We start from the raw sequence: 18,516 nt of genomic DNA, 5'->3' as shown, positions 1-18,516 counted from the left end.
GACCTTTCTTGAACTCACTCTGAATCAGGCCCCAAACAAGGCTCAGGCCCTTTTTAAAATCGTTAAGGACCTGGCTCACCCTACGTGTGTGGCTAGTGCTGTTCCCTCGTCGCAAGCTCTTTGTGACTCTCTTGCGGATGCCTTTGAGGAAAAAATCCGTAAAATCCTAGCAGGTCTGCAGGACCCACGGAACCCCACTACTGAGGAGGGAGCTCCGGAGGAAATGGCCAGTCGACCCCTGCAGAGGGCTACTAATCTCTGTCAGGAAGCTCCGGTCACGCCCTCCAGTCGACCCCGACCAGATGAGCAGCTCTCCAGCTTGGGAGCTCCGGCGGCGGAAGCCAGTCGACCCCAGCTGAGTAGCCCTCCTTTTTCTCTGTTGGATCAGGCCCTCAGCTTGGGAGCTCCGGCGACTGCGGCCAGTCGACCCCAGCTGAACTGCTCTCCCCTCGCAGCCCCTGATTCGGCTCCCTGTTTGGGAGCTCCGGCAATTGTAGCCAGTCGACCTCAGCAGGGTAGCCTTCTCCCTCTTCCTGTGGAGTCAGCTCTCAGTCTGGGAGCTCCGGCGAGCGAGGCCAGTCGACCCCAGCTGAGCGGCCCCTCTGCCCCCACTTTGGATCAGGCTCTCTGCTTGGGAGCTCCGGAGATCGCAGCCAGTCGACCCCAGCAGAGAAGTCACTTTTCTCCTTCCTTGGAGCCGGCCCTCAGTTTGGGAGCTCCGGCGAACGAAGCCAGTCGACCCCAGCTGAGTAGTTTTCCCCTTCCATCCTTGAAGGAGTTTGGCGACTTAGCCCTGACGATTTCTTCTGGCTCGCCTTTGGATCCTCTCCCTCCAAGACTATGGAGGGTGTTTCAAGAGGACCTCTTCCAGCCCCTGCACGCCATCTGCTGTCAGTCATTTGAGACAGCTACTGTTCCAAGCTGCTGGAAGAAAGCAGTGGTATCCCCGCTTTTAAAAAAACCTACGCTCGACCCTACCTGCCTTTCTAACTACCGGCCAATTTCCCTGCTCCCTTTTCCGGTTAAAATTATGGAAAAGCTGGTCACCCGTGCTCTGTCCAGTTTCCTAGAAGGGAACAGCTGGTTGGATGAGACGCAATTCGGCTTCCGCCCAGCGCATGGGACGGAATCCGCGTTAGTGACCGTGCTAGACAATCTGCGGTCGACAGTGGTCGGGCAGCATTCTTGGTGCTGCTCGACATGTCGGCCGCGTTCGACACGGTCAGTCATCCCACCTTGATTTCTAGGCTGGAGGAATGCGGGGTCAGGGACAAGGCCAGGGATTGGTTAATCTCCTACTTGGACTGCCGTCAGCAACGGGTTTCATTACCCCCCTTCAGTTCGGAGGAGCGGAGAGTGGGACAAGGAGTACCTCAGGGCTCGGCCATCAGCCCTATACTCTTTAATGTCTACCTCCGCCCCCTAGTCCAGCTCATTAAAACCTTCGGTATCTCTGCATTTAATTATGCAGATGATACCCAGCTGGTCTTCTCTCTGGAGGGACAGGATGCAGTCACACTGGAGACCTTTCATCGGTGCATGCAGGCGACAGCGGAATGGCTCCGGTTGAACTCGTTACAGTTCAACGGAACTAAGACGGAGGTCTTACACTGCTCCATTGATCGAGTTCCTCGTGACCTCCCAGTAGACTTCTGGCCTCCGTCCTTCTCAGAGACGGTGTCTGCGGCACAATCAGCGCGCAATTTAGGCGTCACTTTTGGGCCTAACCTGCAGTTGGATCTACATGTGAATAAGATCTCTTCAACATGTATGATGCTGATCCGTATGCTGCGCAAGGTCCTTCCTCTCCTCCCTGCGCAAGCCAGACCAGAAGTAGTGCGTTGTACCATCCTAAGTCGACTTGACTATTGTAACGCACTACTTCTGGAGGCCCCGGTAACACTCTTGGGCAAGTTGCAAAGGGTGCAAAATATCGCTGCTAAACTCGCCCTTTCTCGCCCCTACCACAGTTCTTCTACAGCAGCACTGCGAGAACTTCATTGGCTGCCAGTTCATCTACGGGTGCGCTACAAAGCAGCGTGTATTGTGTTTAGGGCTATTCATGATCTGGGCCCTATTCCTTTGCGGCGTATGTTTGCCTGGTATTGTCCATCTAGAGCTTTACGCTCCTCGTCATCCAGGCTACTGGTAGTCCCACGATTTCAGAGAGTGAGGATGGGGGGCCGCTCTTTTAGAGTAGCGGCAGCCAAACTCTGGAACTCTCTGCCTATCTCCTTGAGAAGCCTTGGAGATCTCTTATCTTTTAGAAAGGCTCTAAAAACTCATTTGTTTCCCAGGATAGGCTGAGCTACTGTTTTCATTGAGTACGGGTCAAAGCGCCAGGATGCCCTTGGTGGTGACAGGTTGCGCTATATAAGTATGCCACACATATTGAGGATGCACGTTGCACTTTATCTCCTTCCATGTCTTGCCCTATATACTATAAGTGACCCCGAACTCTGAAATATGATGTCAGATTACCAGGAATTGTAGATTTATATATCTGGTTGTTCATCATGCCTGTCTGATCCATATGTTGCAAAAATCGGTCTGCTTGATGGTTAAAACATTCAAGTTATGAGTTTCATTTGCGTATTTCACAGCGACTTTGTTCACCAACTATTGTTGTCAGGATATACTTTACTCTGAAAATAGCTGTAAATGTGTTCCTCCCCTTTAAAACACATACAAAGCTTTTAAGTGGTGCTGGGCAAGGGAGCAGCTGTCCCTTTAAAAATGACACTCTGTGGACTGAAACATTATGACCCAGTAGAAGGCTACGGCCAAACGCGTAGGTCTGACTTGGGATATACATGCACCTTGCACTTTGCATGTTGATTGCTTAAAAAACAATGGAAGCAGTTGAAGTCTAAATAAACCGCTTGTCTAAGGATTCCTGTGTGCCGTCCTTCTGTTTTCGTCCTGGATTACGGTGTTTTGCTAAAGCATGACCGTCACTCAGTTGACCTCCGGGTAATAAAGCATGAGTTGGCTTTACTGAAGTTACAAGTCAAGATCTGCGGCTCACATGAGAGTTTAACAAGCACGGCAATGGCAACAGGCCTGTCTTGGATTGAAGAGCTATTGGCTTTGCTCATGATTGTTTCTTTTCCTTTTCCTTTGCCATAAACCATAACAGAAAGCATTCTAAAATGGCTACCCATGCGTCTGCGCTAATTTGGTTGCATATGCATTGCATGGCAGCCATCTTGTAATGCTTTTTGTATTCTATCATCAGTGTACAGTTGCAAGATAACACACCTGCGTCTTTCCTTGAAATATTAACTAATGATAAAAATAGCAAAGGAAACAAGTATTGGTAAAGCCAACACCTCTGTGCCTAAGACAAAACCTGTTGGTTTTGCCAGTACTTGTTATTCACTGTTTTGTTGTTTGTGTAACAAAAAAGATACATTCACCTCAGCTTAAGTTCTGTTTTCATTATTTGAATAGTGCACAACATATACATTATCCATTTCTTAAAATAGAAACCCAGTTTGCTTTATTTCACGTTTTTATGCAAAGTATTAAAGTTGGAGGCATCCTGTTTGCTCCATTCTCTATTATTTAAGAATCAACACTGAGGCAAATGAGTTACATACAAATGATGTGCTTGCCTTGTACCCTGTGCATGATTTGCATCTAACTAAGTCAACCACGAGTTTGTGGGCACACTTTATTCATAGATTGGCCAATATTACAGGTTTATGCTCAGGTCGGTTACATCCTGCCCATGCACCTCTTCCAGGTGATTGAGTGACAATGAGCTGCTGTATAGGCAATGCATAGAAAGGCAATCCATCTATTAACCAATAGAATCCTCCTTTTTAGGTCTCGCCTAGCGACGTAGCGCACACGCTTCTCGCCTTGGCGAGACCTATTGTTGTCGGAAGAGGGACAGGAGACGTGCACGCGTAAGGACAGGGGATGTGCACTCAGTACGCGTGCACATTTCCTGTCCCATGGCTCGCGGCGTTTTGCAGGACAACGAGCACCTTCTGCCTAACCGCCGCCGCACCAGTGAAGTGACGTCACAGCCAAGCTCGCTCCCTCCGCCCACTGGGATTCGTTGAGCAAGCGCCCGCTCTGCTCTCGCTGAATTTGAGCACGAGCACGCACATCTCACAAGCAAGTGAGCACATGCTCTGCCCTACGTAGCTCAGGTCGTTGAGATCACGTGATGCCCAGCCGAGCTGCTGTGTTGCCACAGTTACTGTACGACTAGGAGTTTGTGGATGACATTGCCTTCCTGAAAATCTACGGTGGCCTTGGAGCTCAAAATTAGCGCTGACCAGACAGTGTGGTCGCTAAACAAAGGTCTTGCCAATGTTTCAATGATTACAATATAGTGGTAATCCCAATGTCTGGCAAATATATTCGCTGAATTACTATTGGAGATTTTGAACACATCACAAATTGGTTTAAAACGTTTTTATGTAGAGACTTTTATAATGGTTTTACAGAGACGGGCACTTAGATAGCTGCTATTCGTGAGCTCTATAATTTTAATGCTCTCTGTGGTGTGGTAGTAGAAAGTGTTTTCTCTTTGGAATTTTAGATGACATATGTTGTACATTCATGCCAACATTTCAAAATAGTCAGTCAGTCAGTTTTTACTTTAAAAATTGGGAGTCTCTTCCATGTATCAGTGCTGTTGGCGTGTATGGTTGCTTAACACTTGCTTCTAGAGTTTCGTTAGCTTTTAGTGACATTTCATAATGTTTACCTTTTAGGATTCACAACTGAATTTTCATTAGGTTTTGAAATTCTGTGATTTTTGGAAAAATTTCTGTAGTAATATCTCCTTGTTTCATGTTTAGGATGTCCCTGGGCGAAGTACGCTGCGCTCGCGTAGTTTGTGAAGTTTGCACTACTTCGCACTATGCGAATTGCACGTAGCACAATGCAAACACGCATAGCGTAGTGCCGCAGTCATTTTTTGCTTGCTCGCGGTCCTCAACGGCAAGTTGGCGACCGCGCAAAATAACATTCCGGCGAGACTTTTTCCTTGTTCGCAATCAGCAACATCAAGTTGCCGATCGCGAGCATGGAAAATAAACCTCCCAGCGAGATTCTCAACGCGGGGAGGTCAGTTTTCTCATTGCGAGTGGTCGCGTATGCTCGCGATGAGAAACTACCAGTCCACGTTGAGAAAGCTGCAGTTTGAGTAGAAATCTACTTGAGCTGCAGAAAACGACTGCTTGCACTGTGCAAGATGCAGTTTGCACTGATTGCACAGTGCGGACAAGCATCCGGCACTGTGCAATCAGTGCAAACAGCATTTTGCACAGTGCACTACGCAACTACGCCCAGGGTTAGTTTAGAATATTGTATATGGGTATAAGTTTAATTATTTATGTGATCCAAGTTGCATTGCTCACTGATTGAAGCTGGTTGTATTTTGCGTTAAAGCAAATGTCATTTATTTCTTTACTGTTAAATTAGCTTTGCTATTTCTTCAATTCCCATATTTTCTTTGTCTTATGATTAGGGCTCCCGGTTTTCGGAAGTTAATTTTTTTAACATTTCTGTCTGTATTTATCCATATTTATTTTCCATCTTATTAGTATTTTCCATATTTATTTTGTGTTTTGATAATCAATAAAGATGTAAAATGGTATATTTCCTCATTTATTTAACTGATGAACATGCAATCATACTATGGTACCTGTCACGCTTTAGCTAATTAAGCAGCCGAATATAACAAAACATTACACCCACAGGTAAATATTAGCATTGTATACAAATATTTGTTAACATATGCCTGTATTAACCCCTTGCATGTGTCAGACGGCCCTGGCCGTCCGCCGCCGCGGTGGGCATGTGCGTCGGACGGCCGGGAGCCGTTCGATCTGCGCACGCGTGGAATTCCGGGGTTAAAGGAAATTCAATGCAGGTTTTTTTTAAACTCTACATGATATCTCCATGATATCTATCCTATGTATCCGCTCAACTGTTGGCATAGAATTATTGAAGGACAGCATGCAGAGTCCCTCATAAGAGGCACAATTTTCTGTATTTTTCTACTTCTAAAAATAAATACAGGCAGGAAATACATTGTTTTCTGCCCGTATTGATATATAAAAATAAGTACAAATGGAAAACAGGGATCCTTATCACATTCTGCAACTAGTTGGTTATCTGTGTTAATGAATTCTCTCACTGAGAGGATTCTGTATGAAAATGTTTTATGTAGTGGTGCACAAGTCGTAAGTATTCTTTATTGTATATGGTCAATTAAACCCGTTACAAAATGCATTGTAGATAAAAACACAGCTCAATTTTAAAATCAGTCAAAATGCAAAGAAAGATAAAGAAAATTATTACATTCACAGATGTTTGATGCCCCGACGTGTCTTTTACAACTGCCTTTAGCTTGCTGGGGGCCGAGGCCAGTTCGATTTGTTTCCTAATGGCATATGATATAGTTAAAAAAGGGGCAGAAAATGCAGAGTGTTTAAAGATAGCGAACCTCAGTAGCAACAGACTTAATCTGGTTTTCATTGGCTTGTGTCATTGTGCATTGTAAACAGTCACTATTAATAGTAGTCCCTCCTTAGTACCACCTTTTCCCATTTTGTAACCTCCCATGAGGAAATTCCCTGTTACCTGTGTTGTTGCTCAGTAGGCTTCAATTAAAGCCTCTGAGCACTATTTTCTCAAAGAGCTTTGTCCTGCCTGCTCTTGCCGGCAGGAAAAGGCAGGACCCGCTCTCTCCTAACGCATATGCAATGCAATAGGTCTCGCATTTGTGTGAGTTCAAGCTATTGGCATTGTAAATGACAATGCCCTTTACCTGCTTTTAAAAATCATATAAATAAAAGGCATTGTCATTTACAATGCTAATAGTTCAAACTCTTGTAAATGCGAGACCTATTGCATTGCAAAGCTTGTTTTCCAATGGAACTGGTAATCCCCTATTACATGGCTACTCACAAGTAGTTTTCCAGGGGCCAAATAGTATGGTCTGTGCTATGACCGAGGACCACTATGATGCCCGCAGGGTGGAGGGCTTGGGAGGCGAGTGTAATAAGGGCATACGGGAAGCATACCATGTCCTTATGCCTTTAGTTACTCTTGAAGATTAGACGTCCTGAAAACAAGCTCTGTTAAGGTAGCAAGTGCTGTAAAAATTCCATGGCAAAGACCCCTCAAGGGGTGTTTTTTATTGAACTCTAAAAACCCAAAAACCCAACTTCTATCACTATATATCGGACACTGGGAAGGTTTTAGCCATGTCACTATGAGGCTTGACATTTAATCCTGGATTTACCATAATATGCTGCTTGTGAAATTTGTATTTAAAGTCTGGGCAGGTTCTACAGCACAGTGGCATATCTTTAGTGAGAATAGTCCCTAAAATCAGATTCGCTCACCCTGTGCGCTTGCGTAATGAGCAAGATAGAAACTACTAAACCAGAAGGGATATTTTGTATTAATCTCTGCCCCCCTTTGTGACAGATTGTGCATATTAGGTAATCACTTTCAAACATATTTCTCTTCTACTTTGATTTTTTTTAATTTTTTTTAACAGTGATAGGAAAAATGTAATCAAATAAAATACTTGGCGTACAAATGTGACAAAAACTGAATAATTAGAGTATTTAATCTGTGGGGGAGGGAACACCAAGTCTTATAGTCCACTCCCAAAAATATGGTGTAGTGAGATCGTTATGAATCTGGAAGCAAGTAGTTCTGTACTGTGGTAATGGTACTCCTGCTCCAACAAGTTTTTTAATGATTGTCAAATTGTATACTTCACATTCCTTTGTCCGCTTAACCGCCATTATGTGAGATAGGTGGGCGAGCCACTAAAGCCACTGAAGACTCAAACCAAGCTCAAGCCAGATTCCTGGGTCTGGTTCACTCACGGTTCCCTCAGATCCTCGGTCCTACAGCATGTGTAGCCTTCTGTCTGCCATCCACATTCTAACTTCATGCACCAAGATTTCAACACAGAGCGTTAACTTTTGAAGTAAAATACCAGAGTGAAAGAACTACCCATCTTCTGGCTGAATTTCACAATGTGAAACCAAAAAACCTGGGATCAATCCTGGCTTCCCCACTTGATCAAATTGCATAATCCTAGGCAATTGTTTCATTTCACGTTGCCTCCTTTTTCATCATTATCACACATAAGAGCATTTTGAAATACATGAGTTCAGGATGTGTGCTGTACAAAAAAATCATGTGTTTGATTTCACAAACTAAAAAGTCGTTCCACGTATAATAATAGCCTAGGCCATGTCGAGGGTATACATGACAACTGACTTGTCTCTTGGTTCAATAATGTCATTGTTCTCAGGACCGGGGAGGCACAATGTTTCTAAGTTCATGTTTGAGAACTATTGTTTTTATTAAATCCCTTCAACGCAGTGATATATTCTGATACACTAACGTGAAACACTTCTGCATTATAATGAAATACATATTTTTCCATTTTGAAAAGTCTTTATCAAATATTCTCATGTTTGCTGCACAATATCTTTAAAAATGAAAGTGTTTCTAAAGAGAAGTGGTAATGTATAAATAAATACTTGCCCATTCATCAGCTTGCTGAATGTCAGTGCTGAATCAAAGAAACAACAGCCCAGGGGGGTGTACATAAAGGACAAGAGGGCTACAAGAGGCCCCATTACATACTCTTCCTTTTCAGTATGAGCACACCAGCCTAGGGCCCTCATTACGATGTCGGATGGAGCCCCACCAACAGGCCATTGGTGGCAGTCCGCCTGACATCCAGGGCATCTGTCTGACCGCCAGATTAAAATACCGCAAGTCAGGGCGCAAAGGTCGGGTAGGGCAAGACTGCTACCTCCGACAGGGTGGCAGTCGGAGGTAGCAGGCATCGTAATATGGATTAGAATGTCCCTTTCTGACCGCCTTTTTAGTCGAGCGTCAGCGAAAGACCTATTGTTTTCACTTTCGGGGGAATCTGAGACAGCGTTCGGCCACGCGCCTCTGCTGTCTCAGATTTGTCCTCGAGGGCGCGCACGGCGCCGTACACATCCCCTGCCTCTCTCAATCACACGCAGCCGCATGCGCACACACATTCCCACGCGCACACACTCCCCCACCTTCCCCCCCAGGCATACACACACACAGGCAGGCACGCACACACACACGCACGCATGCACCCCTCTCCCCCACCACTCACGGGCTCAAGCGCACACGCGCGCACACACAGACACACATATCCTCCCCTCCACTCACCGTGCTCTTTTGTCGCGTCGCCTCGCTGCGCTCCTTTTCTCCGGCGCATCTCCACACGCGGGGCATTTCTCTGGATTTTCACGCTACCGCGGGGCTCTCCCTCCATGATGGGAGCCCCGCATCAACGAGCAACACCGGCCTCTTCCGGCCGCGGCACAGGCCCCGCCCATGTCACGGACAAGGATGCCTGACTTCCTGGTTTCGCCCCCGCCGGCAACACTGCTTCTTCAGCGTAAACTGGGCGGCTCGTAGGTTTCGGTTTCGTTTTGACTTGTCTGATCTGTGGGTCTGTGACGAGTCGTCAACAATAACTGTGAGCAACTCTGAATGTAAAGCAGGACAACTGGCAGAATCTGCAGCGTCCCTCTCATTAAAACAAACCTCTGAGTGCCAAGCACTTTGATATTCGGAAAGGTGGTTTTGCTATGCCAACGAGATCCTAATCATGCCGAGACACGTACAGCTGTGAGATGGCATGCAACGGAAATGAAAGAACAATATCATGTAGGTTCAAAACGTCATTGTAAGTGAAGCCCACGGATATCCCTTGCTTTTCCTAATGTGTTTTGCTAGATGTGAAGATTTGTGGGTTTTTTGTATCTTTCTATGCAGGAGTGTATGAAGCGGGCTAGGTGATTTGCGGAGAGACTGACTGATGAGCTAATTATTATCGGGCTCCCACACTTCCGTGTATTGGGGTTATTTTAGCTGCAGGAGCTGCGCTCGCAGCTCCTGGAAGCCCCGTCCGCGCCGGCTTTGGTTACGCGCCCGGCACCTGTTTTGGTCAGTTTGGCTGCGGACAGACCCCTGCTCACACCACACTCAGCCTGGACCTCGGCAGCCTGCTGTCCGCTGCCTCCCCCCCGAGCAACGAGTCCGAGTCCACAGCGCGAACAGCAGAGAGCAGCGCCTAGGCGCCCGGATGCAGCGTCGTGGCGCTTTGTGAGCGCCAGTGAGAATGGACGTGCTGAATTGGAGTCTATTGAATGTATTTGTTCCCTCGTTGACTTCATGCTTTACCTACAGTGTGCACGGACTGCTTGTGCGAGCGGGAGGTCCGATGCCAGAATCTTTACCAAACTTGTTTATTTTCCTTTTCCTTTCTTGTGAAGGGGAAGCAAGTGCGCGGACAAACCCGTGCTCCACTTTTTTCACTTTTTTTGGTTCCCGTTTTAGGTCAAGATTGGACCATTTGCTTATAATCTTCTTATAGTGGGCTTTGGGCGCCCCTCTGTGCTGTGTTTGCTTTGCAGAGGCTGGTGCGTGGTGCACATGACCCATTCCAGTGCCTTTAGGCCCTCTGCTCAGCTTTGCAACTATTCCTGGTCATGCAGGGCTGTGGCAAGAGTGCATGCTTCTCAGCACTGTCCACGTCACATCCCATGCTCGGCCAATCCGATCAGGCTCCGCTTAGCCAGCTAACAGGCTCGCTTCATGAACATTTATGTTTCAAATGTCTGTAAGAAGCATTTTGCCTCGCAGCGCTCGATGCCGCCTAATAATGGACAGCCAGAGCTGATTTCTTTCATTTCTGCTCATTTATTAAGTTACCCAATCAGGAAGGCTGTACCTAGTTTCTGCGGAAGTGGAGCAGTCTGTATATAAGAAATTTAAAACCACTAACATGACAGTGTTACGGGGAAAAAGGGATGAGTAGTTATACAGTACCATGAAAATAATACTACTGACATATATGCAATGCTTATTTTATGTCCAATTTAGTAGATTGGTAGTTGCTGTTTCACCATAATCTTTAAATTGCAGTAGGTGTTGCGTAAGATTTTGGATGGGGCTCAGCTTTGTAACATCCCAGATATTATACGAGCTGAGGTGTTTTCCATTTCTGGACAGGTAGGTAAGCAAATTATTTAGATCCCGAGACTGCAAGGGGGGTTTTGCATGCTGTGTTGGTGACATACATGGAATTAAATAGGGCAGCTATGGGTGTAGTTTTTGTTCCAAGTGCAAGGATGTGATTGGGTGTAAATACCCCTGCGAAAAACGTGTCCCCTACACTCCTTCTCTACTTCCTCGACTACTATGGAGCTTTATTGGCAATTGCCAATGCTCCTTTTCCCCTTGCATAACCCGGCGTGGCATCCTGAGCATGATCAAAGAATCCTTCCTAAGTGTGGAGACTTCTTCAGACCGAACAAAGGAACAGAATGATATGTAGTAAAACCCTCTTTAAAGAAAAAAACACTTCCCCCCCCTTAAAAAGCTGCAGGTGTCTCAATAAGCATCCTTACTCTTTTGCTTCAGCCACCACCACCGCCCTACTCTGCTTCTTCACCAGTACCTCTAGCCGATATCTCTGGACCACAACAGGCTAGATCTGGTCTCCTGCTCAGAAGAGAAACTGCAGGTCCACATGTCCAGTCTCATAAGGGGAAGAACTGCTTCGCAAGCTCTGTGCATGCAAGGCCTCTGGGCGCTGCAAGGCCTCTGGGCGCTGCAAGACCAAGTCGAATGATTCTGCCTCAGCCGTGCCAAGTCATCCTCAGGGCCTCTACTTCTTTGCCACCACAGTGAAGCTTTCTCTACAGATACTGCTGTCGGAGTTGCTGACGACTCGGCACATATTGAAGATCATGAGAAGTCTCAGGTGTGCCAACACACGGGGGCCCAGGGCAGACATTCTGGAATTGAATGAGCACTCTTTGCCACCGTTTTGTTTATCCACCCACAGGAGACATTGTAGCTTCAGGGAGAGTGACCTGAGGCAGTAGGAGAGGAGGGAGATCCAAGGAGTGGTAGTGGGGGGCACGAGGCTGGCAGTGTGCACCCAGTGAGTCATGTACATCTCGGTGCCTGATGCTTGTGCTGCTCTTGTCATCACCCCACCTATTCATCTTATAACAGCCCCTCTGTTGGTCAAGTGTGAGCGATGAGATCCCTTGGCCTGGGCAGTTGTGTCCTCATCAGAGCCTTCAGCCAAGAAGGCGGGTATTCTGTTGCTATCTTATGCAGCTCTTGAGCATAGTACCACTTTGCCTCACCCTGCTGCGCACATAGCACCCATAATGCGATGGCTTTTCCCACTCTTTCTAAAGAAAATCATCATTGGCTATGAAAATGGAGCTGACCAGGAAGCGGTTTGCATCGGGCACATGTTCAGAGTCCTAGCTTTGAATGTAATAAAACTATTTGTGTATGTCCTTCTTGTACTTGGTGCTCCTCTGTGGTATTGCGGATTAGAAGTTTTTTTGTATTCTTGTGGGCTATGACAGCTGATTCTCTCTTGCACAGTGCGTAGCCCTCCATAGTAAAGACGAAACTTGCATGTATGTGTTATCCTGTGTGTACTGACTTTCCTAACGCGTGAACTGCATACGTGTTCTTTCACGAGGTTCTGTGTATGCATCAGTCTTGTGTTTGCCATATGCAGGAGATACCAGTCTGTGCGCATCTGTACTTTTAGGAGTTGCCTTTTGTGCTTTCATGCTTTGATGTATGCTGTCTGTGCCTGTAGAGTTGCTTATGCAGCTCTGTACATTTGTTGCAAACTGTGCATGCACTATATCAACAAGCATTTGCAATGCAATAGGTCTCGCATTTGCGAGAGTTTAACTTATTGGCATTGTAAATGACAATGCCTTTTATTTACGTGTTGGTTTTAAAAAAAGAAATAAAAGGCATTGCCATTTACAATGTCAATAGCTCAAACTCTAACAACTGCGAGACCTATTGCATTGCAAATGCTTGTTTTAATGGCAGTCCCACTGCCACGAAAGGGCATACTGAAACAGACTTTGGGGACCCCAAGCAGGGCTTCCCTCCATCGTGAGCTAATCCTGAGTAATGCCCCCCACACTTCCATTCACTATGTGTCAGGCACTACATGGTGCCTGTCACACGGTGCATGGATGTGCACAAAGTTCTTTTTTGTACTGTGGCTTGTGCTGGCAGTCATGTTGTTATAGGGCAGGTGGGACCAGTCACCTGCCCGATATGATGGCGGTCTAAAAGACCACAATGGTAATCAAGCCCTCGGTACTATAATCTCTGCCCTAGTGAAAGGCCACGACTATGTATGACAATTTTTCACTTTTTGCAACTGTTTTTTTACCACATACTTTCTGTAGGGTAAAAATACACAGTGACAGAGACATACCTTTGCAGTAAGCATTCAGCTCTTGTTTGATTCCTTTACCTTCACGTTTCCCCCACTTGTTTATACGTTACTGCAACCAGCATGACCAGAAAACCAAAAGAAAATACCGTTTAAACTACTTAATGGATCTCAACAAATAACATTTTTCTTTCAGGAAAAATGAGCAAAGTTGTATCAAAAAGAAGCTGGCTGAACAGACCCGACTATGGAACTGACTGTGAGTAGAAGCCATTTTAAATAATCACCTGCCAAAAACAATTGCGTGTAATTTGCCCTAATCATTCCTGTTTGTTGCGTTATATTTAAAGAAGGTCGTCTGAGGACAAAAGAATGAACCTGAATTTATTCATTCCTTTTCTGGAAACATATGGATATTCAGCAAATGCTTGCAACTTTATTCTTGTTTGAAAAACGCGAACAGCTATGGGAAAGGTGGGCTCGAAATCTTTCATTATAATTTCATGATATTTACGCGTAATTCTAGAACTGAACTGATGGGTCCATGTGAAAGGGCTCGTTCAGAGCACCCCAGTAAAATGACTTGATAATTTTGGACACAGAATTAATTACCTGTGTCTCGAGGTTTTTTACCGCATCTAAGGAAGGAGGATAATGTGGTAATACTGTATGTTTTTCCTCATTCCGGGGTACAAACCTCAAAATAATGAAGCTTTTCCCTGATCAAATTCTACCAGGTTTACCTGGCAGTGGTAAAGACAAAAAAACTTTCTGCAAAGTGTCAGCACAGCTTCTGATCCCAAATCAAAAGTAAACCTATGTTTGCACCCTAATACGGATTACCACAGCCTCGCAAAGAGGGACACATTCAAAGATAAGTACATTGCATCATAGCTAATCCACCAAGAGATACAATACTGTTTTATCCACAAAATATTATTTGATACCAAAGCCAATCTTCTTGAAACTGATGTATGTTCCCAAAACTATGTCGAGGAGCCATTATGCCACATCTGCATTACCACCCAAAGGTCCTCTCAACTATCAACCCTCAAAGCCAATTTAAAAATGAAGACACTAAAGCAATCATAGATAAATGTTGGTGAGGATTGGTGAGAAGTGGGTTGTTGCTTGAGAGAGGTGTGAGCCCTTCACAGATAACAGCCACAATCCTTGTCAGGGTGAAGCACAAGAGCCACTAAATTAACCTGTGCTCAACCGCCTTGTAGCTTACATAAAAGCTGTTGGGCTTAACTTTGAGGCAATGTATGAAGTGTTTATGCAGCACTTAAACAGTAATAAAGTGAAAACACAACAGAAGAAAAATCCCACACCAATTTAGGAAAATAGAGTAACATTGAATAAATTAGATACAAAAACAGCAAATAACCAATCAGTAGAACCAGAGATATGCCATTTCAAAGATTTAAGGTAACCTAAGAGCACAAAATGCAGCTCTCAGTCATCTGGTTAGCAGCTAATCACCCGATAGGGTTATCCAGGCGCTTGCAGCCCCAAGAGGCATATTTGAATAGCCAGATCTTGAGGGCCGAAAGTGAGTTCATGGTCCGGAGGTGCGTGGGGAGGCTGTTCCAGGTGTTTGCTGCAATTTGGAGCAGGAGTGTCCTCCACTTCTGCTTCGGTAGATGCAGGGAGCATGGGCAAGTGAAAGGGAGGTGGAGTGTAGTGTTCTCGATGGTTGGTGGAAGTTCAGGCGGTTGTTAATGTAGTTAATAGTCATGTATATAATTCCCTTTAGGTTCTCTTATCTTTCAGATCAACCACTCCATAAGTACTCTACACACATACACTAGCACAGTCTTAGCGGCGCTTTGAATTTCGACGGGGTATCAAAACACTTATAAATGCAGTTTAATAAAAATATTCAGTTATACAGTACATTCTTTATAAATTCATGAGGAAATATATTTAAAACCATACATGAAATATCTTAAAAACGTACAATATAAAAATGGGAGAAACAACACCAAGACAATCGCATTTGTCATAAAAAGGTTAATTCGTGAGAGTACATCAGGACATCACATTGCAGAAAACAATTTCTTATCAAAATGTGAATCAATGTCACACAAATTTAACAGCAACACAGCGTTGACATGTTTTGGTGGGTTGAAACGAATAAATCCACCTTCTTCCGGGCAATAATCATATATATTCCTCTCCCTACACTTTCCCAAAAGCTTGAATGTGAAACATAAATACACAAAAAAAGAAAAAGCCATTTATAATCCATATTCTTATACAATTTTTTTTATACATATATCAATAATTCATACATTGATTTAGATAATGGAGAGAAGTATTCCTCTAGCACCGAACCGATACACTTCCCTCAAGACTGGAGTTTTTTTGTCGTGCATCACCCTATCATCCACATTCAAATAGCTATCACTATGAATATCAATATGACTGACACAACACAAGGGTTTCACAACATAACACTATCAGTCATACTAATAGTATTCACTCAAAAAACATACAATGATCCATTCATCGAAGTATGAATGACTTACCAGTGAGGAGCACATGGGTAGAAAGCCGTTTTTATTAGGATAAATGCCAGTGGTAAAGGCAGAGATCTGTACATAAACAAATAAATAGAAGGGGAGGTGAGACACAATCATAAATCCATTATCAATTGTCCCCACAGAATAGTGACATTATCCCCTATTTATTTTTGTTAGGAACATACCTATTCTGTGTAGTCAACCTTTTCTATCAAGTTGCTTTAATTTCACAGATTTATTTCTGTAACTCAGTTCAATTTACAAGTGGGTTTGAAATGCTCCACCATTCTTCCAACACAACCTAAGTGGGCAGAGTATCCGTAGAAGAATCGTCATAATTAACAAAATTAACGATTGTACTCACAAAAGAGTTTATCATTATTTAACAGAATTAGTCATTGTTTGATAATTAAAATCTATTAGTAATTTGGCACTACCATTCGTTATAAAAATACCTGCACTGGTTGACCTTGAATGTTGCCCCGTAAAGAGTTTTACATATCTACCCTTTGTCATTTGAGTTGAGCAGGGGATTTTAATCCTGCATCCATCCCTGTGACTAAAAAATGAATAGATAACAAAACACTTTATGAACTTATCCTAACTTGTTCTCACAAAGCTCTAACCGCATCGGTTTCAATTGGAAAATCTTATGATCAGGATAGAATCTCGCTTAACATTGAGGGACCACTAAAATCTAACCGGGTGCCCAATATGGTGGCGTAAACCATTGTCAAGGGAGAGTCTCGCTAATAAAGGCTTACTTCAATATTTGCGGGCCTGCCTCCATGTTCTATCACTCCAATCAGGGAAGCCCATCAAGGTATTGATTGTTTCAGCTTGGCTTTAGGCTGCAACGAGGTTGTGTTGGACTTGGCTCTTTTTTCAGGGTCATCCCAGAACTTTTTGCCTTCCTCCTGTATTTTTTGTACCTGTTTTTGGTGTTTTTCGGACTTGGTAAGAGTGGTCTATACCTGTTTGGCATATTTAATTTACCTATCAGTCCCTTGTACAGTGGTATCCTATATACACAGGGCCAGTAAATTAAATGCTGCTGGTGCGTTTGCAGTGCGGCTTGTGCCTCCCACCAAAGTATCCTTTCAAACCTGTCTCAGACCCCTGCCACTGCAAGGAATGCGCACACAGTTTACTGCGTCTGTGACGTGGCACATAAAGTGGATGCACTTCTGCAACTCCCCTTTTACTACAGTCACCCCTAATAAAGGCCCTAGCTAGCCCTATGGGCAGGGTGCAGTGTATGTAAAAGTTAGGACATGTGCCTTAACTGTGTGGCATGTCCTGGTAGTGACCATCATCCTATTTGGTTTCTCACTGCTTTGAGGCTGCCCTTTCATAGGGATGCATTGGGCAATCCCTGATTTGTGCTTCAGTGGTAATTCCTAGCAACAAACCGACAATGTCTCAACCGATCAATCATGTAGGGGGACAAATAAATCTAAGTATTAATCATACAGCACAGGAAAGGGACAAGGGAGACCAAGGAGGGGTGGAAGGGTTGTTATTTGCAAATAGAAGCACAGAATACAACTAAAATGAAGTAACCATAACAACCAGATGTGCACTGGGAGTGTCGTGGTTGGCGAACGGCGCAGTAACACATGTGGTTAAGCAACAACATGGAGCGGCGAAGAAACAATTAACAGTGGGGGTCAAACAGAAGTATTTACCATCACAAACATAGTTCCATTATTTGTGAATAACCTTTGGTTGCAGCAATTGGTGCTGTAGAGTCAACGGCGTTTCAACCTCTATAGCCTGAGGTCATCATCAGGACAGTGGTTACTTGATTCAAAAGTGCTCTGGTGGGACTATAAGCAGAGGGAGGAAGTATCCAGAGCGTGAGCTTGGTGGTAGGTAGGCGTGAGGCAGCGTCACTGGAGAGTGCAGTCCGGTTGCAGGGAGCTTTCTCTAACAGCGGTTCTTGTGTTGGGGGACTGTGGAGTGCAAATGATTTGGCAGCGCTCTGAGGTGTAGGTAGGAAGGCTCATGGGAGTGAGGTCCAGCTGTAGATCGTGATCGATGCAGTCCAGGACAAGAGACCGGGATAAGTCCGGTGGCGAGGGGCAGTGGTAACGAGTTAAGTGTCTCAGCGTCTCAGTGGTAATTCCTGACATGAGAGGGGTAGCGTGATCAAGTTTGGTATGTTTGGAATAGTGGTGACAAATGCTTCATATTGATGATAGTGGATTTATTATTAACATTTTAGAAATGCCACTTTTAGAAGTAGGCATTTCTATGTGCTATGTGTCTTTGTGCCTGCCTGATATGTATTGACTGTCTGACTAACAAGGGGCGAGGGGATATGCATTCCCTCCAGCCAGTCCCAGGGGGGCTGAGGTGTGTCCTGCCCTGCCTGGGTGACTCAGCGCTAGGTTGAATAGGCCTGGTCTGTAGTTGGAGTGGTGGAAGGAGTAGCACCTGCACCTTGATAGGGCTGTGCCTGCCTTCCACAATGATGACTCCGCTTCCTTGTGGTGTGTCTGGGGCCAAGTACTGGTTTGGACTGGGCTTGGAGCCCTGTACCAGGGTAAAGAACAAAGACATTACTACTATAAGTACTGGCGCTTTGGCCCCATGTCTGATTAACTTTTTGGACTTCTGGAACGGGGAGAACTGAGGAGTGCACACTGCATGGACTGCAGTGTGCCTGGAGGAACCGCCACTGGTGACTGACCCGCTGAA

The 18,516-nt window shown here is 44.9% G+C and overlaps 1 protein-coding gene across 1 annotated transcript in view; it reads left to right on the top strand.

Annotated features, from left to right (window-relative positions):
- The window catches only part of MYRFL (myelin regulatory factor like), a 1,005,707-nt gene that overhangs the window by 933,095 nt on the left and 54,096 nt on the right, over positions 1-18,516 (top strand). Inside the window, exon 20 of the mRNA XM_086921958.1 lies at positions 13,482-13,544. Within this exon, the coding sequence (XP_086778084.1) occupies positions 13,482-13,544 (63 nt within the window). The remainder of the gene's footprint in view (positions 1-13,481; positions 13,545-18,516) is intronic.

The sequence above is a fragment of the Lissotriton vulgaris genome, chromosome 1_1 (assembly GCF_964263255.1).
Source record: "Lissotriton vulgaris chromosome 1_1, aLisVul1.2, whole genome shotgun sequence".
NCBI lineage: Eukaryota > Metazoa > Chordata > Amphibia > Caudata > Salamandridae > Lissotriton > Lissotriton vulgaris.
This window is presented reverse-complemented; position numbering and strand designations above follow the sequence as displayed.